This window comes from Convolutriloba macropyga, chromosome 7 (genome assembly GCF_964194025.1).
Source record: "Convolutriloba macropyga chromosome 7, txConMacr16.3, whole genome shotgun sequence".
Taxonomy (NCBI): domain Eukaryota; kingdom Metazoa; phylum Xenacoelomorpha; order Acoela; family Convolutidae; genus Convolutriloba; species Convolutriloba macropyga.
The window spans coordinates 44567333-44594042 of NC_134474.1; the positions used below are offsets into that span (position 1 = coordinate 44567333).

General features: G+C 38.6%; 1 protein-coding gene across 5 annotated transcripts in view; it reads left to right on the forward strand.

Moving 5' to 3' along the window:
* Positions 1-26710, forward strand: part of LOC142342902 (protein dispatched homolog 3-like) — a 61703-nt gene that overhangs the window by 5792 nt on the left and 29201 nt on the right. For 4 of the 5 annotated variants that reach the window (XM_075394559.1, XM_075394564.1, XM_075394562.1 and 1 more), the window contains exons 3-5: positions 12054-12374; positions 19480-19521; positions 21297-21532. In XM_075394559.1, coding sequence (XP_075250674.1) covers positions 12054-12374; positions 19480-19521; positions 21297-21532 — 599 coding nt within the window. The remainder of the gene's footprint in view (positions 1-12053; positions 12375-19479; positions 19522-21296; positions 21533-26710) is intronic. The other variant, XM_075394563.1, reaches the window with a different exon arrangement.

The window sequence follows — 26710 nt, forward strand, 5'->3', positions numbered from 1 at the left end:
TGTTTTTATGAAGAACGTTTGTTTTTATTGGCATTAAATAAATAGTTTAAAGCATTTGTATTGGTAATTTTTACTCTAACACAACAAATGCTGTCAATTTTGCAAATTTGCATTTTTTCAACTTGCTTGTCGTGTTCTCTTCCAAAAGCAAGGGTCAACAATTTTTCTTTATAACTAGCACTTGAGGTTCTGGATTGATTTAGACAGCCAGCTTTGGTTTAAAGGGCGTTTAAGCCCAGAAATTTTCTGATATTTTCTTGTTTTATTGAAGAAAAATCAAATTATTTTAAAACTTCCTTGTCATTTTTTACCTTTACTTGTCTATTCAAAGCTAGATGTCCAATCAAATTGTTGAAACTGCATTTTAATGCTTCATTGGTTTGTCAAGGAATGCCACCTCTTGGCTCGTGATGTTCTTCTGTTCTGCTTGTCAGGTATAGAATATTATAGTTTTTCATTCAACTTCTGGATTGTTTTAGTTGTCCGGCTATGGTCATTTTTCAATTCATTTTATCTTTCGATTACGCTATTTGTTTTTCATAGCTTTACGTAACTCACAAATTTCACGTTTAATTTCTGAGTTGCATCAGTGAATGTTTCAGTTGAACAGGATTTCATTTTGCAAATTTATGCAAATAAATGCGAGGTCAAAAGGCGAAGCCAAAAAAAATTGGATTAAACAAATAAAGCGAGAGCACCGGTACTTGAAAGAATGTTTAAAGAACTGATTTAACGGATTAAGCTTTTGAAGTTATTCAAAGTAAACTTCTAGCTGTATACGAGTAGCTCGATAATGTTGGAGGTTAAAAAGCGAAATAAAAAGATACGGGATAAACCAATAAAGCACGAGCAATAAGATATTATTTTTAAAGACAATAGTATTATTTAATAAAGATCCTCAATTCATTATTTTAATTGGAATCACTGTTAAGCATATTTTTAAGCGTATTTAGAGGCTTGATTCACAACATTAATCTAATCTAATGAAACTGTGGAACAAATTAGAACACTTTTGGACATTTAGAAGAGAAATAGGCCGTCGTCAATTTTTCTCTTTTGTTTTTCTATCTGTTTCAATCCTAGGGGGTCAACGGCGGCTCTTCTTCGACAATTTTCCAGCTATATTTGAGATTAAAATTTTGCCGAACGAGAAAAACAAGTGGAAAAAATTATAACTGCAGTAATTTTAATTGCTCTGAAACGAAATTTGTAGCCTGTCTTCTAGTTGTAGTTGTTACGAAGTAAAAAAGTAAGCGAGATATTATTAGCCAATCAGAATCGAGTATTCAAATGCGTACAGAAATCGTTCTAAATTAATAAAATACGTTCTATTATACGTAGAAAGTTGCGAAAAAGTTCATTTAACCTAATTTCAAGTAAATATAACCACGATATGTATCGATTCAGCTGGTTTTCGGCTTAATAATTTTAGGTTTTCTAGACAATTGCCGATTGAATACGAACTGATCTGACGTCAATAACATCAGACAAAAAACCAGTAAAAGAGCATCGGAAAAACCTTGCCGTCTAAGTTTTCACTTGTTGCTATGAACGTTACGAATACTAATACGTTGTCTTGATCACATTAATGCTTAATACGTTGCTTTGTACATGACCAATACTTATACGTTGCTTAATTGAAACTTTCCGAACTTCAGTTATATATTTTACTGAGTTAATATTGGTGCCGCGACCCGGCTTACGAATACGGAATCTCGACATAAGGAATAGCCTAATTATGATAAACTTATTTAATAGATTTATTTGACTTGCAGTTGAGAATTGGGCTGCCATTTGTGGCGAGCGAACCGATCAGTTTGACCATTTGTGTACATCATATTCAGTAGCAGTGCAATGCATAAGATCCACGTGACGAACAAGAGCACGGTCGAGTCGACCGAATATTTCGACGGCAGATTCCAAGGCAACCGAGACGAATATTTGGACAATATTTCTGGTAGTAGCACCCTCTATGTGGGCAATCTGTCTTCACATTCGAGGAGCAGATCTATGAGCTGTTTTCGAGGGCGGGAGATGTGAGGCCTGTGATTATGGGGTTGGACAAAGTGACGAAGACGCCATGTGTGTTCTGTTTTGTTGAGTATTACACTCCAGATGAAACGCAACAACTAAGGAAGATGGTTACTGATTTCTAAGTGGGAAACACAACAACTGTAAGACAAAACCAAGTTGTGATTTTTTTGCAGTGAAGTGTTTTAAGATTAATTTAGACGGCAAGAAACCCAACCCATGAATTTTTTTCGGATAATGGGTTAGTAGAATTAAACAAATATTTGTAGAAAAAAAAACTGTTTTCGAGACGAAAAAACATCGATTTTGAAAATGTTTGGTAGATTTACCAGAAATTCGAAAAAAATGATCAAGTCGGTTCGTACATCAAAGAATAACCTCTGATAAAGAAAAAATTGAGAGAAAATTATGCTAATTTGTCCAATTTTGAAAATTTTTGGTCAATTTTGATGCAAATCAAAAAAACATAGGATATCAATTTAGAATATTTAAAAACCGTATTTCTGAGTTTAAAACCGTCCAATTTACTGGATTACCGTTCCGTAAACAAGAATTTGCAAAAAATTGACCAAAATTTGAAAAAATTGGATAAATGCATAAAATTTTAACAAATTTGTCAGAAAATCAATTTTCCAGCAAGAAGGTTCGTTAATTGAGTGAAACTCAATAAACACAAAAAGTTGTGAAAATTTTCACAACCTCCGGCCTACAAAAAAAATATCGAATTCCCATAATTTTTCTCGTCGATCGTTTATGAATCATTTTGCCCGCGTCTTTTTTGTCCTTTCGCCTTTTAGTTCTCCGTGTTACAATTTTTTTCTCAATAACGTCGCTCTCCCAAAACTTCGCTTTTCGTTTTATTCCGCTTCTTTTCCAGATTTTAGTGTAGTATGTCATATGTGATGAAGTAAGTTGTTGTTTTTGCTGTAGTATGTTGAGTATGCTAGTATGCTGGTTTTTTGTTTAGGTCTTATAGCTTTCTAGGGTGTGACCTAAGTTTATTCTCGAGTTACGGCTGGATTGTTCTTTGACTTTTCAACTTTACTAATTTACTAGCCCTCCTGTTGTAGTATTTTGATTTCGCTGCTCTATTTTGTGTGTACCTGTATGATTGCTAGTTGGTTTGGTCTTGTTACCTTCTAGAGTGTGACTTAAGTTTATTCTCGAGTTACGGCTGGATTGTTTCTTGACTTTTCAAACTGTCTTAGTCTACAAATACACTATTGTAGTTCATTCAATTTTGCTGTAGATTGTTTAATACCGTTAGTATGCTGATTGTTTGTTTTGGTTTGTGTTTTGATAGGATGTGACTTAAGTTTATTCTGGAGTTACGGCTAGTAAATTTTTCGACCTTTTCATCCTTTTAGTGTACTACTGCATTGCCGTAAATTAGTTTCTCGTTAAATTTGTCGTTATAAACCCATTATGAACTATGTTAGATTGGCTTGCAGTACCTTGTCTCCTTCTTCCTAGGGTGTGACTTAAGTTTGTTCTGGAGTTACGGCTAGGTTGTTTGCTTGAGTTTTTGCTGTGGTCTGCTAGCATATTTCTTTCCAACCTCATTTCCCGCCCGTTCTTTCCCACCGTCCCGTTTCGTTGCGTTGCGCGTTTTTACCCGCTTTCCCGCACGTCCCGTTTCCGTTCCGTCGCGCACTGTTCGCTCGACTTCTCGTCTGTTCCGTTCCCGTTGCGTCGCGCGTTGCTCGTCCGACTTCCCGTCCGTCACGTTTCCGTTTCGTCGCGCGTTCCTCGCTCGACTTCCCGTGCGTCCTTTGTCTCCCTCTGCGTTGAGCGCATAGCGTTCAGCGCTCCACTTCTGTTTTTGTCGGGCACTGGGTGCTCGACGACATTTTCTGCTCTTTGGGCGGTTTGTTTTACAGACTGTCTACAGTGTGCTGTGTTTGGTGTCTTTTGCGTTGGGTTTTATTTGCGTGGGTTTGATTTGTTTGGAGTGTGCTTATAAAAGATAACCGTGTGCTGTGGTAGTTTTGCTGGTATTTGGAAATAATAACATCGTGATGTCTAATAGTCTTGATCAAAAAGTCAAAAAGTTGTACGCTGCCAGGTCAAAGCGTGAGACTGAATTGCATGCTATACATGAAGATATCCTTCATTGTATAAATAGTCAAAGTAGGCGAGTGAAAGTTGAACGCCTAGTAACAAAGTGCAACGAAGCATTTATGACCGTTGTAGACAAAAATGAGGACCTGATTGCATTTGCTGGAAAAACGGAGGATCCAAGTGCACTTGTTCCTTCATTAGTGTCTTACTTGGAGGCAATGACAACTAAGAACGACAAGATCCCCACTTCAGCACGAAACTACATCAACTCTGCTGATGATAAAGTGAGTGAGTTCCAGGAACCAAGGGCTTCCATTCGTTCAAGACTTCCCTCACTTATGACTTCTTCGAAAACATCTAGTCAGCGTAAACATGATTATGTTATTGCTAAAATGAAGCGCGAAGAAATTGAAAAACAAAATGAGGCAGCCATTCGCCTTGCTAAACAGAAAAAGCAAGTGGAAATAGATGAACTGGAGGAAAACAACAGGAAACGGTTGGCAGAGGCAACTCTGCAAGAATTTGAATTGCTCGACGCCGTTTCTAAAGGTAGCCAATCTGAAACAACTGCAAGTGCTAGAAGCTCAATGAGAAGTGAAAAGATTGTCCAGGACTGGATCAACACCTCACTTGCTTTAAGTTATAACAATGAGAAAACTAGTGAACCAGATGTTATGATTGACCCTCCAGAATGTCCTAGCCACAACAACGGCAAAACAGTGGAAGATCAGAACACTGAAATTTCAAGGCATTCTATTCCAAAAAATTGTCGAGGCAATTACATTTTAAGCAATGAGACCTTACAGCAACTCGATCCTTATTATACTCCACCTGAAAACTTTTTGGCTGCTGCTAACACACAGGCGTTGTACCAGGCGCACCTAAGGGCGCAAATGGATCAAACAGGCCAGCAAGGCGTGGCGCTTCCGACCATAACTAACCAAGGAACCGCGGATAGTCAACCACCTTCTGTACACGCCCCAGGGGCTTCTTCACCGCCCACTCAACAGCCCATTCCACCACAGACGTTCGCACCGCAACAAAATCATAATAACGCAACCGAGTTATTTCCCAACGCACAACTTCAATTCTAAAGGGGACCTGAAACATCAAGTCTACCCAAGAATAATTCGGCCCAGCGAATATGCTCCCGACAACAAATTAATTTTGTCCCCCGAGCACCAAACGCCACTATTCCTACTTTTCCGACAACAAATCATCCAGCCCCCGCAATAAACGTTCGCCTGCACCCAAGCGCCCCACCAAGTCCAAACATTCAACAGCACAACTCCGAACCCGCTCATCCTAACGTCCTTCCCATTCCGAACCCAGTCTTCGCACCTAACATCACTGCTCCCATCCCACACGCCCCTTTGAGTAATCAGCCTCTCGTCAACGAAACTTTTCAAAATAATAATAACCGAGTACACAAAGTTGTACGTTCTGTTGTTCCGCCTGTCCCAAATATGCCCACTATTCCTCTTGGCCAAAACTTTGTGCCAAATATGAGTCATTGGCGGTTTCCACAGCACAGACCGTCAATAGTCAACCAAGACACAACCACCGTGAATAGTCTGCCTCCAAATATACACAACCACATCGCACCCTCAAGCACTAATATTCCACAACGAGTATGTTCGAATTCACCCCTTTTGATTGATATGCAACCACCATCAGGTGCACAGCAGGAAAACCCAATCGCGACTACTAGTAATGTTGTACCTGGTGTAGCCACTCCTGTTTTTCAGCCAGCATACCCTTATGTTGGGCCCACACCGTTGAGTTGGAGTGGTCCGCAGGTGTCTGCACCTGCCCCTCCGATACCAGACAATGCGTCATTGATTAAGAAGTTGGCTGACGCAATAAACAGCAAGAAAAATGACCCCTTGCCAGAATGGAAACTTGCTCAGTATAATGGCACTCCATTACAATGGCACGAGTGGTATGGTCAATTCAAAAGCGCGATTGACTCGCAAACGCCCACTGATGACGTTAAATTTACATACCTTAAGACACTCGTCACTGGTCAAGCAAAGATTGCAATCGCCGAGTTTGCTTACTGTGGTTTAATGTACAAGGATGCACTAAGGACTTTGGAACGTAAATTTGGCCAGCCACAGGCAGTCGTAAGTGCACACTTGGATAAACTAAGCAATTTTCCGCCTCCTAAAATGCACAATAGTGATAACATCATAAACTATTCTGCAGCAATATCCAGCCTCGTAGGGCTTTTCAAGTCACTATCATATGATGCTGACTTGAAGAGCGCTTTCCTACTTAACCAAGCAGTACAAAAGTTACCACCAAACATGAAAGAGTCATGGTCGCTCTTTACGGTTAAGAAGCACTGGGTTAAGCCTACCCTCCTTGACTTTAACGACTGGCCTAAAGAAAAGGCTGAGGCCCACGATCTTATGAAACAAAGCGCAACCAAGGCAAGGCCTGAAGATAACAGCACTTCAGTAACCAAGACCAAAACAGCTTCAAAAGTGTTTGCATCAAATTCGCAACAAAGGGAAACAAAGAAGCAAATGCCATCTGCTTCCACAAACACTTTCTTTCGATGCATCGTATGCAAAGGTAACCACCGGCTATGGGAGTGTCGAGTTTCCAAGGGAAAGACTCCAACCCAGAGAGCTAAGTTGGTGGCGGATAACAAACTTTGCTTTTCGTGCTTACGGGACAAGCACACATTCCGCCAGTGCCCTCAGCCAAGAAAGTGCCGAGCAGAGGGGTGTAATAGTTCGCATAACTCACTATTGCATGGAGCAGATAGGGTTTTCCCAACAAAACAGTCAACATATCCCAATACTATCCAGTCTTCTGGCAACACAGGTCAAAGTAAAGCAACTACTAGTCAACAGCCGTCTAATAAGACCACCACAATGTCATCTGTTACTGATGTTAAGGGGCTCCTTCAGGTGACGGAATTGCAGTTGGTCAAATCGTCCGGTTTAGATACCAAGGCTTTAGTTTTGTGTGATACCGCCTGCAGTAACTCTTGGGTGGCTGGTAGTCTCGCAGATAGACTCGGTTTGCACGGTAAAGCACTAAAGCTAACTGTCAAGGGTATTAATACCGAAGAAGTAGTTGATACTAGGGTTGTTGAAGTTACTGTGAAACCAAGAGAACATCATTATTTCGAAGCATTCACCGTCAACCCTTTCGTTAAAGAGAGTCTGAACGTCGGCTCTGATATAATTAATGTACAGGCCTTGCAGGAGACTTACCCACACTTAGCAGTCCTTGATCCCGTGAAATATTCCTATAAAGACATAGAGATGATACTCGGACAAGATGTCTATTACGCCATCCGCCCGTTAGAATACTTCTCTGCCGATGAGAAGCGTTCACCCGTTGCCGTACGCCTACCCATAGGTTGGGTCTTAAGCGGTCCGTTACCATCAAGTTCTTGTTTAACCTCAACGTGCTTTAAAGTGAATATCGAACATGACAATGAGTTAGCAAGTCAAGTAAAGTCATGGTACGACATTGAATCATTCGGGGCAAACAAGCAGGTCGACTCCAGATCTGCAGCAGACGCAAGGGCTCACGAGATCCTTGAGAGTACCACCATACACAATGGCCTGAGATACGATGTCGGAATGCTGTGGGCAGCAGACAACATCCAGCTCCCAAATAATTACTTCTCCTCTCTTGTGCAACTAAAATTGCTCGAAAAACGTTTGGCCAAGGATGAAGACCTCAGAGAGAAGTATACTAGTACCATCAAAAAAGACCTAAATAAGGGGTATGTAATTGAGGTTCCGGACGCTCACAAGGTTGAGAGCCGGTCCGATAAGGAGTGGTACCTACCCCACCATCCGGTTTTAAACCCGAACAAACCGGGTAAGGTGCGTAGGATGCTCAATGGAGCAGCAAAATTTCATGGCGCCTCACTGAATAAATCTCTGCTCACTGGCCCTGATCTGCTCCAAAACCTTATTTACGTACTTCTTCGCTTCCGACAGCATCCATATGCCGTCTCTGCCGACATCAAGGGAATGTTTCTACAGGTTGGTGTATTACCATCAGATCAACCATCACTTCGCTTTTTGTGGCGGGAGGACCCCACAACTAACGTTGTAGTGTATCAATATACGCGCCATATATTCGGGGCTAAAGACTCGCCCACATGCGCGAACTATGCATTACAACGCACTGCGAGAGACAATGCCAAGTTTTACCCCGAAGCTGCAAAAGCCGTCCTTGAAAACTTCTACATGGACGATTACCTTGACTCAGTGGAGTCTCCTGAGAAAGCCATCAATAGATCGAAGGAATTGGTACATCTTCTCCATCTCGGTGGGTTCAAGCTTACAAAGTTTGTAAGCAATGTGCCAAATCTGGCTGATCGAATTGATGGTTCGGCTCAATCTACTGAGCCCAAGGTTATTGTTTCATGTCAGGAGGATTCATAGCATGTGCTAGGGTTAAAGTGGGATCACACTAATGACACTTTAGTTGTGAGTAGGGGTACAAGCTGCGCTATCACCAAGTCCCTCACGCAACGCTTGGTTCTAAGTCTTGTCTCGAAAGTCTTTGACCCCATTGGTCTTGTCGCACCGTTTACCGTCGGTGCGCGATTGCTCTTAAAAGACATCTGGCGTGTCACAGGACAACAATGGGATGACGAGCTCCCACAGGACATGGTTCAAAGATTTTTGGTCTGGAGTACGGACTTACCAAAGCTTGAAAACATCAAAATTCCTCGAAGTTACTTTAGTGGACCCTTTGATAATACAGAGTTGCATATTTTCGGTGACAGTTCCCGGGATATTTTTAGTGCCGTCGCATTTCTTCGAGCCCGAGTAACAACCCCTACGGGCAACATAAAAACAGAGCTTGCGTTTGTTTTGGGGGAAAACGCGCGTGGCGCCAATGAAAGTAATGACTGTCCCTAAACTGGAATTGCAAGCAGCTCTACTTGCCGCTCGGCTGAAGAACGAAATTATTCAGGCACTTACTGTAACTGTTAACCAAGTATTCATGTGGACAGACAGCACGACCGTTCTTCAGTGGATAAACTCTAATGAAAAGCAACCAATCTTTGTTGCAAACCGCGTTTGTGAAATTTTGGAGTATACCAGCGTTGACCAATGGAACCACGTCTTAACTAAGGATAATCCAGCTGACGCTGGCACGCGTGGAATGTCCGCTGAGGTTTTGCAACTAAGCAGTTGGGTCAATGGTCCACATTTCTTATCTAACTCAAGTTTCCCGTTCGTACCGAACAAAGACGTCATTAATAACATCAAACTTGGCGTCAACCAAGCAGTCATCATAGAAGACACTGTCTCTCTCGCTACATCTGTTAAAAAACAGACAACTCCCGTTCCGTCGTTATTCCCATTTGATAAGTTTAGTTCTTATCAAAAGTACTTGCGCATTGCCGCATACGTTCTCCGGCTTTTGCCGAAACATGCCGGCTACCGTAACCCCGATGGTAGCATTACCGACCCTACTGAGCTTGACGAAGCCGAGCGTCATCTACAGTATTTGGTGCAAGGAGAGTCTTTTGAGGCCGAAAGAAACGATCTCATTGACAATAAATTCGTTAAACGGAGTAGCCGAATTGCTCCACTTTCACCGTTTATTAGTCCAAATGGGCTAATCCGTTCCTCGGGCCGCATCAAGCGGTTAATTGAAGTTGGGTTTAACGTAAAGCACCCAATCATCTTAGATGAACGTCATCCGTTTGTAAAACTGTTCCTTGAACACACGCACGTAAAGCATTACCATCAGGGCGTTGAATACCTAAGATCAATTGTGCAGGAACACTACACAGTACTGAAACTAAGATCATCCTTGCGTTCCATCAAAGGACTGCCTGAGATGCCGAGAATTCCAAATTGTAACTATGCAACCAATCATGTCTGACTTACCTAAGGAGAGACTTGCTTACCAGTCTCCTCCCTTCAAGAACACTGGCGTTGACTACTTTGGGCCATTCTATGTTACTGTCCGCCGTACTACTGAGAAAAGGTGGGGCTTCCTCTTCACCTGTCTCACTACTCGCGCTGTCCATGTCGAGGTAGTTACATCCATGGACACCAGTTCTTGTGTTATGGGAGTTGAGCGGTTTGTGTCACGTAGAGGTACACCTGCCATGATTTGGTCGGACAATGGCACTAACTTTATTGGAGCGGAGAAAGAACTCCGAGAAAGTATTGAAGAGTGGAACGTTGTCAACATTGCAGCTGAGCTCGCTCACAAAGGTATTAAGTGGAGGTTCAATCCACCCAGCACACCACATCAAGGTGGTATCTGGGAGAGGTTGGTACGCAGCTTCAAGCGCGTGTGGTATACTATTCTTGGCACGCGTCGCCTCACGGATGAGGTACTGCATACTACCTTTTGTCTCGTGGAGAATGCTCTCAATTCACGTCCTTTAACACCCGTAAGCGCTGATCCGTGCAATTTGAACGCCATAACGCCTAACCACTTTCTTTTAGGAGAACACTCTACCGGTATTCCGTCTGTTGTCGGCAATAATGAATTCGACCATCGTAAACGTTACGCACGTGCGCAGTCGTACGCTAATGCGATCTGGTCCCGTTGGATCAAAGAGTACGTACCGACGCTGAACCGACGCTCTAAGTGGCAGACGCCTGCCGAGCAACACCTTAAGACCGGTGACTTGGTTTGAATAGTTGAAGAAACCAACCCTAGGGGTTACTACCCAACCGCTCGGATTGTGGAAATCCGTTACGGCTCCGATAGCGTCGCGCGCTCCGCCGTTTTACGTACGTCGACCGGTTCACTCGTCCGCCCGCTTGTAAAGCTCGTACCAGTTTTCCCAACATCTTCTTCCGTGCCGGAGGATGTTACGAAGTAAATAAGTAAGCGAGATATTATTAGCCAATCAGAATCGAGTATTCAAATGCGTACAGAAATCGTTCTAAATTAATAAAATACGTTCTATTATACGTAGAAAGTGGCGAAAAAGTTCATTTAACCTAATTTCAAGTAAATATAACCACGATATGTATCGATTCAGCTGGTTTTCGGCTTAATAATTTTAGGTTTTCCAGACAATTGCCGATTGAATACGAACTGATCTGACGTCAATAACATCAGACAAAAAACCAGTAAAAGAGCATCGGAAAAACCTTGCCGTCTAAGTTTTCACTTGTTGCTATGAACGTTACGAATACTAATACGTTGTCTTGATCACATTAATGCTTAATACGTTGCTTTGTACATGACCAATACTTATACGTTGCTGAATTGAAACTTTCCGAACTTCAGTTATATATTTTACTGAGTTAATAGTAGTCTTTTTTTAATGCCAGTTTTCGCTTTGCCGATTTTGTGTCTGACCCATTTTACTTTTCAACCCCAAAAACGGGACAAACAGGTAACGCTCAGAGGTATTTAAGTTTGCATTATGTCTAAAAATGCTATTCACCAAAACTCTTTTGAGGAGAAAATTTCATGGTGCAAATGGCGGTTGTCAATTTCAAAGTTTGACTTCGGTCCCCTCAGTAAACAAATGATTTCTGGAGAGATCAAAATTGGTAGGAGTATTAATCAGCAGTTGCATCATGTAAAAAGTATCAAGATGTTGCTTGACAACGTTGAAAACTTGCTTGAAGCATGTTTGTGATATTAGGCATATCATTTGACTTTTTTGGACAATTGGTGCCTGAAAGGTGAATCTGAGACTCTACTTGCTCTGTGAAAATTGTTCTTACAAGAATCGTGTAACACGTTGTAAAATGTACGTTGTCTTGCAAGATCTCAACAAGTTTACCTGTTTTCTGCAGAGTTAAGTCGAATTTCCGACTAGGTATGAGCCCATATAAAGAACTGTCTGATTTGTAATGTATATTGAGAAATGGACAGATGAGAACCGGATGTTGTTAGTCTTACGCTGCTCCGCTGTGATGATAGAGAAAAAAATGTTATAACCAAGCAAGCAATAAGTTCAGTGTTTATTCTCATGAGTTCATTTGCAGGCATTCCCGTAGTTGTCAGAAACGCAAAAATTGTCAAAACAAAAGATGAACTTCCCGAACAACCGACAACCAGCGACAGTGAAACCACACCATCAAATCACAGTCACTTTTTGAAGCGGTTCTGCAATCTGATTGGTCGAACTTTGGTTAACTGGTGGGTGTCGCTACTCCTGCTCATATTGGTGGGAATTGGACTTCCATGCTTGTTTGGAGGCATAATAGCTGGTGTTGGGTTGCCAGGAGTGGATAAAAGGATTGACTCTTTTCGCATCAATGACCATCCCGCTGCCAAAAGTCGGCACTTGCTGGAGGAAATATTCCGTGAGTTTTTGGCCCTAAAGAGTCTATAAGAATTTGAATGATTAAGGAAATAAATTGTTTCCTCCTGCTTCGTCTTCCCCTCCAAGTGACTACATAAATGTTTCGACTCCCTCGAGACAACTGCATATGCCCGGATAATATTAAAATCAGCTAAGATATTTTAATTCTGTATTTTTACGGTCATATTCTGATCGCGGTTTTTTTTTATTATGTCTAGATTATAAATTAGAGTCAAAATTTCTAATCTGCGAAAAAAATCTTGAGATGTGCTTTTTTTGTTCTACACGGAACCAGCCATGAGCAACAAAAAGCAATGAGCAACAAATAAAATAATAGAAAGAAGCTGAATATTGATCGGGTTCTGTTTGATGCCTTGAAGTTCTTTGAGGAAAATATTCTGAGTTAAAATGTCAGAAATGACCTGAATGGTTTGAAAAAAGTAAATTCGAGTAGAAAGATCCAAAAAAACCCAGTGGTAGCCACTCAATTAAACGTTTTTTAATATTTGGATATCAATACTTCTGACTTAATCTTCTAGGACACAGAAAACTGAATTAGGTCCTTATAAGGTTCTTTTTATCTTGATATTGAAAGTCAGTTTATGAATTTTTTCAACCAAATATTCATTAATTACTAATCTTTGTTATCAAACTTTGATTCGGAATCAAGTTTTTGCTCATTAAAAGTTCAAATAAGGAAGTGTTTGTTTTGTTGAAGATTTCTTCATTCTTCCCAATCGCTCTCTTTTTCTTTCGGTCTTTTTCCTTAAATTTCAGAATTCTTCTCTTTTCAATCTTCACTGAACTCTTGAAAATTATTTATGTTCTCCCCGCTCATTGGGTGAGACAGTACTTATAAAAGGGAAGGTCCCCTCTCATTGGGTGACACCTCTAAAATCACTCCACTGTTCACAATGATTGCCCAAAAAAGAATTTGCCCAAAAACAATTCGAAGGTCGGGATTACGGGACTCGTGCAAGCAACATTGTAGCCGATCCTCGTACAATCACAACGGAAAACGACTGAGCCAGTCTATCGAAAGCGATAGCATGTCCTTGTGACTGATAATTCCTGCTGTCAGCTAACATTGCTATGCGCATTAACGTTTTCTTGAGAGTAACTGACAGACCACCCAATGACTCAACAGCAAGAGGAACAAACAAAATTCCTTGTTCAGAGCAACTATTTTCATGTTGAGCATACTTTCGCTCTTCGGCTGCTTCAATCGCGTAACCAGACCTCTCTGCCGCATGATTTATAATGTTTGGTTGCAGTGGAGAAGTTACGGTGACGTCTAGAGCAGCTGGACGACCTGACTTCCATGAGGGAAGAAATATGTCGCCAGGGCGAGAACTGTTTCCAGCAATAAGGTTCCGTTGTTCCAGGACTGGTGATAAGTTAGCTGCTGAGCAAGCTGATGCAATGCGGTCACGAATCCGGTCATGCCGTGAAATTGCATCCCCTCTTCCGTGACAGATGACGGCGTGGTCGCCAAAAATGTCAAGGATTCCAGACCTGCAATAAGGGCATTTTCTTTCACCTTCATAAACTGCAATCCCTAGTCTGTACTTGACACTAATTTGAAATTCACAGGGACTAAGATGGAGACCTAAGGCAGGAACTGGTGGTGCCGCAAGCCATGCGCCAGATTGAGGCAAACAGTGATTGTAGTCTTGCTTCCTCCCTTTTTGACGACTGATTTCTAAGCAACTCCGAAAACTTGTCAGTATCTATAGCTTCTTGTATTTTCTTCTGTGAGTAGGAGGTCAAGTTGAAAGGTTCAAGGCTTGCATAGAGTTCTTTAAAAACTTCATTATCTGAAGCGCGCTGGTTTGTAATTTTCTGAACCAAGTCATCAGAAGCTAACACTGAGCCAACATATGCGGCACTGTATTGCTCTTGTGATTGTCGCAATCCGAGGCCAGAAATGTTTATCGGCAAGGTTGACTGCTTCCATGCATTGTCACAGGACACAGCACCTATTATTTGATCTAACGCATCCCGTTGGCTTGAATCGAAGACTTTTAAAACGTCGATCAGATCTCTTGTTGGCGTGTTAGTGCGTAGAGAGTAAACTAATTTTGGGGTCCCTAAGCAATAGCGAAGTATGCCAAGAGCACATTGAGGATCATCCAGATAAATCAAATTCTCCAAGAGCGACATAACTTTTTGAGCACGTTTCTTCAAGCAAGAAGAAACAAAATCTGGCGATCCGACAGCGGAACCCAGTACTTCAAATCCATTGCCCGAATTTCTTGTAACTTCTTGATCAACTGAGGGTAGATCTACGATTGACCAGAGTTCGCATTTGTCTTTCCTCAAATACAGACCCCTTTTTGGACCTTCAGTGGCTAAGATATCAAGCGTTGTTCGGATTTGATCTTCGGAGCCTGCAACGAAACCATCGTCCAAATACCACGTGTGCTGGGTAAGATTTGGAACCGCGTCTCTTATTTTTTCTACAACAGGCCATAGCGCCAACGAAAAGAGAAGTGGACCCAGGGGATCCCCTTGTTGAACACCCGATTCACTTTGAAGACTGGCGTTATTATACAGTAGTGGAACATGTTGAGAGTAGCAAATATTTGTGAAGGCTGCAATACCTGGTATGAAATCGTATGCTGCTTGCAGTAAGTGTGAGCGCTTAACCGAATTGAAGGCATTTCGGAAATCAATCTGAAGCACTCCTTCCTTAGAGTCAGCGTTGAGGATTTTTTCGTAGGTGATTTTCGCAGAGTGGATGATTGCTTCCGCACCTCCGCTGACTCCAACCCCTAGCTGAATGGAATCGAATAACCCAATTGCTTCTGATTTTGCTTCTTTCACTAAACATTTAGCAAAAAGGCGCCTCAGGATTTCCCTGACAGCTATTGGGCGTACTCCTCCCTTCTTTTTGGATAGAGCGGTGAGCGATGCGCTGCAGAGGGCTTTTGAAACAAATGAAGGGAATCTACCCCTGCTTCCTACGTTTACAAACTTTGTTATTGCTTTAAGGGCGGATTCAGAGTGGTCGGGAACAGTACACTCTACTGCGTGCAATAGATGCTCTGGATACATCTTGGAGGGACCAGCTGCAGTGTACTTGCTGAACGTTTTCAATTGTTCAAGAACTATGTCATCGCTAAATTGATATGCACTTGATGTAACATTATCCGTTTGGAGCAAGGTTGGGGGCGCTTCTTTGCGATGTAGCTCTTCTAGTGCTTTTAGAGTAGCTCTGCTATTAGGCGCAAGTCCCTCAGACGACAGTATTTTTGCGGCGCGACCAAATTGACCTTGCAAACATAGACTCTTAGCTCTGCTGGCTAATTCTTCTATTCCGTTTGTGGAATTTTTCTTTGCTTGTTTCATTGTTAAAGCTTCTGTCCATAGGTTTGCATATTCACCCGCATTCCATCGATCGATGCGATCGGCGAGCCGCTGATCCTGATTTCGTTTATGTTTCTTACCTCCTCGGTTGCTCGCACGCAGGATGCACTTCGAAACTGAAAACAATTTCTGCCAATTTAGTTCGTCATCTGGTGTTTTGGCACAATCATCCAGGATACTGGTCAAAAGTTGTGACCATTTAGCTCTAAATTTGACCGGGACGAAACGACAAGTTGGAACATGTGAACTTACTATTGTTTGTAAACAGGGCAGTTTTTTGTTCTCGTTCTGAATTGTTTGCTCAACGTTTTCGAAGAAACTGTCATCAAGCTGGTTTTGCTCACAGGACGCAAGAAGTAAGTCAATTTTATCCGATATTTCTTTTGTTATTTTTTTGCGATTGTTCAAAATATACTTGTGCTTCTAATAGGCCCAAATTGATTTCGCATTCAACCACGAGTCATGCTCTGAGCCCCAACCAGTATATCTAATTTTGGTTTCATGCCCCGAGTTTTCTAACACTTGCACTTTATAAAGTTTATTGGCAGTGTCGGGGATGAAAAGTATGGTTCCTGGTGTTGTGTGGAATTGCTCTTTTAGACTCAAGTGTTGAAAATTTTGCGTCAAACCAGTATGAGCATCACTGATGGGGTCAGAGTTATCAATGATGTCTCGTGAGCTTGCATTATCTTGAGACTGTAAATGCAGACGAACACTATCGTTCACAACAGTTTTTCTTAAATTGTAATTCGTTTTTCCCATGTTCGAAACTGTATTTATATCATCGGGGGGATTTCAAATTGTAGATACGAAGTGTTTTCCCGAACCGAAGGTTCTTTTTTCGATCTAGACTTTTGATTATGTTGTTGTCGACCACTATTTTTTTCCTTCCTAGGAATTATTTTAGGAAAAGATTTTTCTCTGAAGTATCCTCCCCGTTGTGGTTAATCTGCTGGCGCCTAGTAGCATCTATCTGTAGGGGCTACCGGCGGAACGAGGTTGGAGGGGGGGGGGTGATCAAGAACAATCTCACCGGGTTTTGATGCTCGGTCTTGAACTCTTGAGGTAATATGCTTCAATTAGGTAAAAGATTTCAATTTCGAGCTTAGCTTTCATCAACTCAGCGACTTCATTTCAACGCACGTGCATACAGATCAATACTATCAAATAATGCCGGACTGATACATATCACACAAAACGGGATCGGATCTCTTTATGTATGCCAATCAAATTTGACAAAAAGATTTACCAAATCAAAGGCAAAGATATATGTCTAAGACCTGTATGTGGTAGAAGTCTAAATTTAAAGATTTGGGGCTGAAAGGGTTTATTTATAAAAAAGATTAGTTTAAATATACATGCTTACTAAATACCAATAAAATTGGGTTCAGCTACTTTTTAGTTGTTGTTTTGAAATAATCTGGTGCAGTTGAGCCTCTGGTTCAGTTGTTGTCTATTAATTGTTTAAGTTCTTTAGAAGCGAAAGAGTGAGTTAGAATAATTTTCTGAAGATATATTTAATCTAGTTTAAACAAGAAATTGACGCCAAATTTTTTTATCAAAAGACTAGACTGTTGCTTGCAGCCGTTACCGACAGCAATATTCAATCTCAGCCACCTTCTTTCCTCAAAACTATCAATCAAGCATTAGGCTGATTGGGGACGGGAAAACCACGTTCACGATCATACTGAAACGGTTTTATTTAATCTAGTGTAAACTAGACGTTGATAGCAAAGATTTTAATAAAAGACTAGGCAGTTGTCTGCAGTCGTTATTAAGAGCAATAATCAATCTCACCCAGCTTCATTACTCAGTATTATTAGTGAAGCACTGGGCCGATAGAGGTAGGAAAATCATCTTCACGATCAAATTGATACGGTTTCCTAACTTTCCTATTGGCCGACAAAATTTATTCTGATTATCTAAAGAACTTTTTATTGTTTTTTTTTAATAGAAAGCGAGAGATTTTGAGCATATATCATCATTGTGTAGGCGCTTGATTTGTCGCTCTTCTGCTCTCTAAAGTTAGATAAACTGAAAACTTCTGGGGAATTTTTTGTTTTCCTTCTGATCCATCTGCCTCGCTCTTAGTGGCTTCCCTGAGTTGCAAATGTTTTTTTGAGAGCAGTAAAAATGAGCAGTTGTTGCGGCGCCTACCAAAATTTAATTCTTGTTCAACTTTAAAAGTGGTCCTAGATAATCCAGGCCTAAACTGAGACTCGAGTATTAATCAGAAAAATCAAGTCCCAAATGATGATATTCTGTTAGTCTAACCCCGTGTTAATTTGTTTGGCGGGTGCTAAACGTAGTTGTATTTTAATACTTAAAGTATGGAGTTGATATGCCGGATGAACTTTCCTTTCATATCTAGCAGCACTAATACTACAATACTGATCAGAAAATTTTCGAGAAGCTTCTGAGTAGGGTATTGACTTACGTAACGCTGCTTTTGAGCAGTCTTTTAAGACCATTTCAGGATATTCTAACCCACCTCAATGTCTTTTATCTGCCCAATGAGGGAAAATGAAAATAAAGTTTCGGGAAACAAATGAAATGACGTTTTTAAGATACAGTTGTTAGCGGATCTTTACTTTTTTTGTAAAGAAGACTGAAAAACAACTTTCAGATTTTGTAAAGGTTATACTGCAATTCTTTAGGTAATCTGCTCTCTGTTTTTGCTAGAGATTGTTTTTTACAAAAAGGCGGTATTAAATCCTAAACCTAATCAAGACTTGAATTTTCCAGCCACCGCAATTTGTTCTGATTCCTTGTAATGCTCAGCTACAAAAACTTACGGTTACCGCAATAAAAAAGATGAAACTACTGCTATTGCTTATGAGCACTTAAATAACAAAACTAAGGGTCCGTGCACAAAAATTTTATTTGCTAGCTTTCCTAATTTTTCCATTTTATTTTGCAACACAAGGAAAACTGCGAACATCCTAATAGGAGTCATTCAGCTCAATATACATTTTTTGTGATTTGAAAAAAATAAAAACCAGTTTGAAAAAAAAACTTCAAAAAACTAAAACTCATAGTATCCAAATGACCCAGGAACTGAAATCATTCACTCCCCTCCATTTTTTGTAATCAATGCAAACACTAAAATTTCTCTCTGCTTCTTCAACTGATACAGGACGTTACATGGCTAAACGGAAATTAAATGTGGCTAAAATAAAGAGCCCAGAAAGAAAACTCAAACGGCGCATACTACAAACTCAAATGGCGCATACTACTTCATGTATAGTCTAAGAATAGCAAACAGACTTCAGAAGAAATTATGTAACTAATTCTTTTTTGGACTGCGCAATTAGAAACATTCTTAAATAATAAAGGAATAACCGTATCTATTTCATAGAAAAATTCTGGTTCTAGTGTTGTACCTAATCCATGTAGTATGTCCTTTCAACACCCTTGAAAGTGTTGTCAATCGTTTTTTGCTTGTGGATGATGTCAATACAGTTTGTAGGAGTGAAGATATTGAAAAGCAAAAAATGCATGTCAATTTATTGATGGTAGTTAATTTTTAGTGGCACGAATCACTTTTTTCCGAATAGCTGATTGCTGAAAATTGAATGAATGTAACGTATATAACAGCAAGAAACCTATCAGCAAACAGTATCACCTCCCCCCATAATATAATAGCATAAATGCTTAATAAATGGGGAATCAGAATTTTTAAATAAATATATCTTGTCTTTGGCCTGAATTGGGATTGTGATGTGTTTCATTTAAAGGCAGGAGAGCAAAGGATCAATTCGTTTACAAACGGAGTAAACGTAAGTAAATAATCTGTCACCCAAAACGATAAGTTAGTTGGTTAGTTGTATTAACTTTTTCTTAATTTTTCCGCTGCACTTTCATGTCCCCTCTATAGAAGTATTCTATCTTTTCTATGCAATTTATTCGTGGTTCTTATAGAGATATCAGAGAACTAATTTTGTGTCCGGCTGTAACGTTTGAAAATCTCAAGAACGAATCGTTGGTCCAGGTTATATAATGTTGCTGTCATACTTCACACTATGTAAATGATCACAACTAATTACCTGGTTACCACATTGTTGTAATATTCGGACATAACTTTGATAACATTATGTTTAACCAGTCAAAATTGAATGTATTATATCTCTCAAAATTTCTTTCTGCCAGGATCTTCCAGGAAAGTTACTTTTTTACTGGATTCTGGCGGAATCTTGTAAGATAACTACCTGGCTACATGGCCTGGGCGTATTTTCAAAAAACTTATTTTAAGTAAACATAGTTATTAAGAACTTGCAGTCGTTGTAGATTTAAGTTTTTTGAAATTCGATTGTATCGTTATCAACACCCAGCACATAGCAAATCAATTTGTAGATGTGTGCGCTTGTTGTAAACAGCCTGCACCCATTAAACTAAGGGATCGAGTTGATGATTAAACTAGTATTTGATAATCTTGTATTATTGAACAGAACTCTGAATGGCTGCTTACCCATTTAAGCTAATGATTTCTGGGATATTAGATGTAGATATTAGAACTAGAACTAGTTAAAGTCCTTCTTGAGGGGCATGTCAATTAAACAAGTTCTCAAAACAACTTCTTCAATCGTGTTGTAAAGTATCATAATTCACTCTCTAAGAGGCAAGGCTTTCCCGATTACTACATCCTCTCCAACACAGCAAAATTCAAGAATGAGTTGCATTGATTTTTGAACGAAGGATCACAAGCAAACATCAGATACAAGTTATACTCCTCTGAAAGGATTTTGATTGAGAACTGAAGGAAACTTTAAGCTAATCTACCCCAAGTCGGGCTATACCAAGTTGGGAAAACCAAGCTTGGTTAAATTATTAATTTTAATTATTATACTATATTACAGAAAAATCTAATTCAATTACGTGAGATCTTGTTAATGCGTGCGCTTCTTCTTACGATTGCAAGAAGAAGTGTATGATGATGATTAGTTTTTCTCCTATATATCCCACTTGACGAGTTATAATAGTCTCTTGAACTAACTTGGGCATTGGGAAGGGGGTGTTTCAGACCGAGCAAGCCAAAAATGGCTCTGTACAGACCCGCATAGCGCGACTGATTTTTTTTCAGCCTAGTTCTAAAGTTGCTTCGATCCTCCCAGTTCGCGGTTTTGAATGGTCTAATAAGAGGGTTATTGGCTCGTACATATAACCATGGGATGCCCACCAGTCAGCAATACTTTTTAGTTCTACAATTCTTATACTTCTTAGTTTGATATTACTGTTGCAGTGAAAAACAATAATTAACCCAGTGAAATAAAACTTGATACACTTTGCCATGTCATGCAAGATCCTCATAAATCTTGCAGAAACTTGAAACTTTCCAAGATCTTGACAGGCAAATTTTGCTTGGTACACCTTGATAAAATTTTGACCGGATCTTATCCAGATGAGTCAAGAAAAGTTCTTGGCGCAAGTTACTAAGATCTTCATAAATCAGGGCGCATGAGAAAATCAGTTGCTGAAACTAGTAGGATAGAAAAAAACATCATGGTTTTAAAACAATTGTGATAATGTAAATATTATTGTAACTGTTGCATATTAGGTCAAGCGCAAGAATCGCGTGACAGTGAGGAGAGAGATATAGTGATGAGAACAGCCGGGTACAGTTCCAGTGACAAAAGGAGACGGAACAGACGAGATACAAGTTCCCATCATGACACAAATGAGTACTCAAAAAGCATGTTGAGAGGGCAAACATTTTTGTCGAGAAATAGAAGACAATTTTCATTTCAGCAGAGGAGAATTGGAAATGTGTTCTATATTTATTACACAACGCCGGTTAGAATAAAGGATGTAAAAATATTGCAACTTGTGCTTAGAGTGTATCCCAAAGTTCACGGACGGAGAAAAACAAAAGAAAGGTTATTAAATGCTATCGAACTAAATTCGAAGCAGTTATTGTAGTCGTGCGTACCTTTTCTTTTTTTAATTTTTTTGTAAAAAAAACATTGCATTAACAATTAACTTGGTTACCATGACTAGGTTTATGAAACAACAGATCACCAGTTTAATAAATCAATTTTCAACAGTTCATGTTAGTTTTTGCAGATATGAAATATATGTTTCTATTCTCCCCACTTTGGTCAAGTAAGAATAAAAACTCATAGCCGATTAAATTTGTTAAATCAATCGTCTTTTCAGTTGGAATAGTAAAACCCACACCATTTGGTTTGCAATTGGGATAATGAAACCCATACAATCAAAGGTCATAAGACATTAAGGAGTCTTTTGTTGCTTGCAGCTGGCTCACAGTTCTGCGCTTCTTGCTAGATTTTCTTCCAAAGATTTTTTCCGAAGTTATTTTTCCAATGTGAAACGAATTAAACGGGTAAAGCCCGAGTGCACTAAGTAACTGTGTAGGTCTCTTAGACTCTAAATTTGCGGTCCACTGAGGCTGCTGAGGAAGCAGATATTAATGGTGTGCTGTTCAATTTTAAAAATTGGTAGGCCTGGACGCCTCCTTTTTACCCTTCTTATCAATTGCGTCTGGCCTCCCTAACATTGAGCTAGCTAAAAGTAAAATCAGTCGTTCGAGAGCAATTGTTTGTCAGTAGCCATTTTTTTCAATATGGTGATTCGTTGAACAAAAGAATAGAAGAGAATTTGTGCAATTTCAAGCGTAGATATTTTACATATTAAAGCATATTTGTTCCGACCCTCTTGAGGGGGAAGGAACTATATACTCAAATGGGTTTTTTTTGTTCCGTGAATTTTCGCCGCTCGATATATTCATCGTAGAGAGTTGAGACTGGTATCATTAGAAAGCTCGTCCAGCGTAGAATATGGAATTAAAAAGATTTTTTTAATTTTCGTTTTCTACAGGGAGTTATCGAGGTTTAAACTTCTGAGAAAAGAAGAGTGAATTCACGTTTTTTTTATTCACATTTTCCGGAATTTTTGCCTAAATTTTCGTCAATTTTGCTAAAATTTGTTATAGTTTTTAAGAATAGTGTCGTTTATTTTATTTCTGAAGACGAACAAGCATATTGTTGATTGTTTTAATTTAATTTTTTTGGTAAAAAAATCTGGATAAACATTTCAAAATTTAGCCTTTTTCATCAAAAACAGCGCGAAATAAGCTACTTTAGTCCACTTTGATTAAATTTGCCGACAGTACACCCCCAAACAACACTCATAAAATCTTTGTAGACTCAGATGGGGGCTATTTCAACTTCAGAGTCCGCTGAGAGTGCACTGTAATTAAAACTTTGCCTTTTTTTGCTAACTTTACTCGTTGATTATCAAAAATGCAGAATTTATTTTGAGTTTTCAACTAACAAATTATCTATATCTACAACATTCGAAAAATCAATTGTTCCTAACGGACAATAAGTTTTAGCAGGGCTAGTTTTGGGCCATTCTTGGACTGTTACAATCCAAAAAAAAATCGGGTTGTAATCAGTCGGTCTTTTTTTCAAATTTTTTTTTATCAAATCAAAGCTCAGGAGTGATAGGTCCAACCAATTCCCTTGCTAAACCTTTCCAAGCTAATGCATTTAGTCTTTTAATTGAAAGTTTATGGTGGTTTTTTTAAAAAAAAAATTATTGACTTTTCAATAAATAATGGCTTAATTAATTTTCCTCTATTTTTTTCTTAATTTGTTCAACTTCCAGCTTAGTGTCAGCAAAGAAAGACTGCTTTTTCTTTCTACTGATTTAACATTTATTCTTGATTGCAGTTTAAAGCCTGAATTTATTGTTTTCTGGCTTTGATACTACAAGATTTCAGATTTTTGTTTGTTTTGATATTTGCCAGTTTTTCACGTTTTCTAATTTTGTCACATTATCACATTATTGGCAGTTCGCATGTCACCTTATTAGCATTCAGAATAAGACACAATTGAACATATTAAAATCCTGAAAGATATATATCGTCGTTTTAACGGCCTCGTCGCCTCTTTCTTGAAGAAATCAATTGAATTTTTTAATTTTGTCTCTAACTGTCATTTATACTTTGCCGTTTCGGTCGTATGATAGTGATAGCTTTCCTGTATAGTGATAGCTTTCATTGGCTTTTTATGAAAGAATAGAAAAAACCGATATTCCGATATTAGTAGATAGCTGATGGCTTTCATGACTTTGAAAACAATCGTTTTCCAAAATTAAAAAAAAAAAACTTTTTAACTTCGCAATTTTGTTCTTTTTATTTTTCTTTTTGGTACCTAATCTGGTTAATTACAGGTCAAAAAAGACATTGTGGGTGTCAAGCAAAAGCGTCAAAAGGGATTGATTTCCCAAAATCTATTTTTTAAAGAACGCGTTATGACCTTACTGGCTTCGACACCGGTTTTTCACAAAAAAAGTAAATTAATTTGATTTTTGTCATATTTGACGTTCTTTTTGTAGATGCAAGAAATATTCTGGATAATTACAGGTCTGGAGGGCTTCATTTCATGAATAAACGACCCTATTTAAATAGCTCTTTTTGTAATTAATGCCTTTCATGACATTGAATGTAATTTTGTTTCGGAAAAAAATTAAAAGTATTACATACTTTAGCACTTTGCTTTTTTGTCTACTTGTTACCTAGTCTTACTCATGAATGGCCACGTACTACATTATAGCTGTTTGAAGAAGGCGCAATCAAATATATTTTGATTGCCAAAATTTTGCTTGACGGTCTTGACAGCGTTTACTGGCAAGTTTCAATTGAAATTTTGTTTGTTCTTTGTTGTTCTTTTTAGCCGCTTTAAAAAATGAATAAGGACAGGTCCTAATGCCCTTCTATAGAAATATAGAAGCAGTGGTAATCGTAAATTTGTGGTAATATTAATTGATTCCTAATGGCATTTATTACTTTGAAGTTAACTGTTTCAAAAAATTAAGTTAATTTTTTTTTACTTTACTGTTTTTGTTCTTTTTTGTATAATTGTTCCCAAACCTTTTTATGGACTGGTCGCATATGTTTTTTGTTGAATTATAAATTATTTTTGTTTAGTTTTAGGTTTATCTGACGGTATGTTGACTTTGTTATTTAATTTAGTTTTTAAGAGGTACATAAATTTTTTGATGTAATTAATGTTTGTCGTTGTTGTTTTTTGATTTTGCTGTTCGTCTTGACTCGCTTTCTTAATATTGACATATTACAGCAATCTAATGCATCAATTTTTACTCCACCGAGTTATTTGCTTTGGAGGCTATCTTATCGTTCATACAGAATTTTTTGAAAAAAACTGGGGCTTTTTTGGGATTCGCAAAAAATAATTTTTGGGTTTTTCTATCTGTTCCTCATTTGGTGGACAATTATGCCAAAATTGTGGATGGGCGGGGTCGGAACCTTATGCGCCATCGCACCTTACCGAGCCACCTTGTTAGGATTATAATTTCTATTTTAAACTTATTTAGCTATATCAGACCCTCCCGGGATATAAGAAGTAATGACACAAATATAGAATTGTTTATCATACGTGTTCGTTTTTACCTCGTGTCGAGGTGACTACAATCAGACCCACTCAGATGCTAATGAGTCTCGATCAGATTTTAGCCCGCATTTCACGCGGTTCGTTCACCTGTATTTCACCTGTATCTGAGGTGGTCATGATCAGACCAAACAATGCGATAATTAAACAAGCTCAGACATAGCTCGTTTTATACATTTCTTTGGTATTTCACCTAATTTAAAATGAAATTTTAAAAATTTTTTGTGGGCATTAACTTTATGCCAATAGTTCCTTTATTCCAAAAATTTTAGGTCAATTTCTAATTGCCACAGAAAATCTAGACAACTTAGCCGTTATCTTTAATACGAATCACAAAATTGAGAAACCGGAAAAATTTGCAGAAATTGACAAAGAATTCTCGAAATAACAATTTAAAATTTTGCTTCAATTAATAAATGCAGTATCGCAATTTTCGGAATCAGTCTTTTTCATTGGAAAATATTGAATTGATTTCTGACTTTCAGTAAGTATGTATGTTTACCAGTAAAATTCAGTTAAATTGATAAAACTGTTTACGTATCTTCTTTTGACCTGGTAGATTTCCTCAACTTTTTCTCTAATACATTTTTCTCCGTTATGAAATAGACCCTTGATCAAATCTTATTTTGCCATGGATTTCTAAATTTATGACCCCATTGAGGTCAATGTTATTCAGGTTTAGATAATACGATCAGTACAATAGAATTTTAGTTATTAATTTTCTTTTAGTTCCTTGCAAGCCAGGACATCAAATTAAGTTTAACCTGAAAATGTAATTTTCTCAAAAATAGGTTTGCTTACAAAAATATATCAGTACCACAACTTTGTTTGAGCAAAAATAACTAAAGAGATAATCAACAATTAATTCTGTGCAAACAATTTTAAAAATTGTGTTGATGGAAGTATCTGATGTTATAGCATTTGATTAAAAATTTTTAAGAACAAAAACAAAGAGAGGAACCGTCTCTATACTTTGCAAACATATCAATTAGTTTGGGTTTGGAAATCCAAATAAGTTGATAAATAAATGGGGATTTTAAATTGCTACATAGAAATGACCATATATTTATATTATTTTAATAAAAAATTTTAAAATAATATAAATTTTAAATGGTTTCTACATGGTAAAATTCTGCAAGATCTTCCTTAAGTGTTAGGTTACAATTTCATGACACCGCTTGTCAAAAAAACAAGAGCTTTATAAAAAACTATTCTTTTATGGTTTCAAGATTTCAACTCAAAGCAACCAATCTACTAATCCAATTAATGATAAGACTACAGTCGACTAATTTTCGTTCGATAACAAATTGCGCAACCGAATTTGAATTGTATTGTGGCGCTGTCTTTTTTTAAGATCTGTTCACACATCTTCATGATTTTTGAATTTTTGAAGTCAAATTGGAGTAGTCATTTTGGTCATGCTGAAACAGGAAATGGAGCGAAAAAGCGAGTGGTTTTGCGGCGTGAAGTTTTTTTGCTGTCATTTTAAAGTAGAGTGAGCAAGCGGTGTTTGAACAAAAATTCGTTTTCTCGCTAT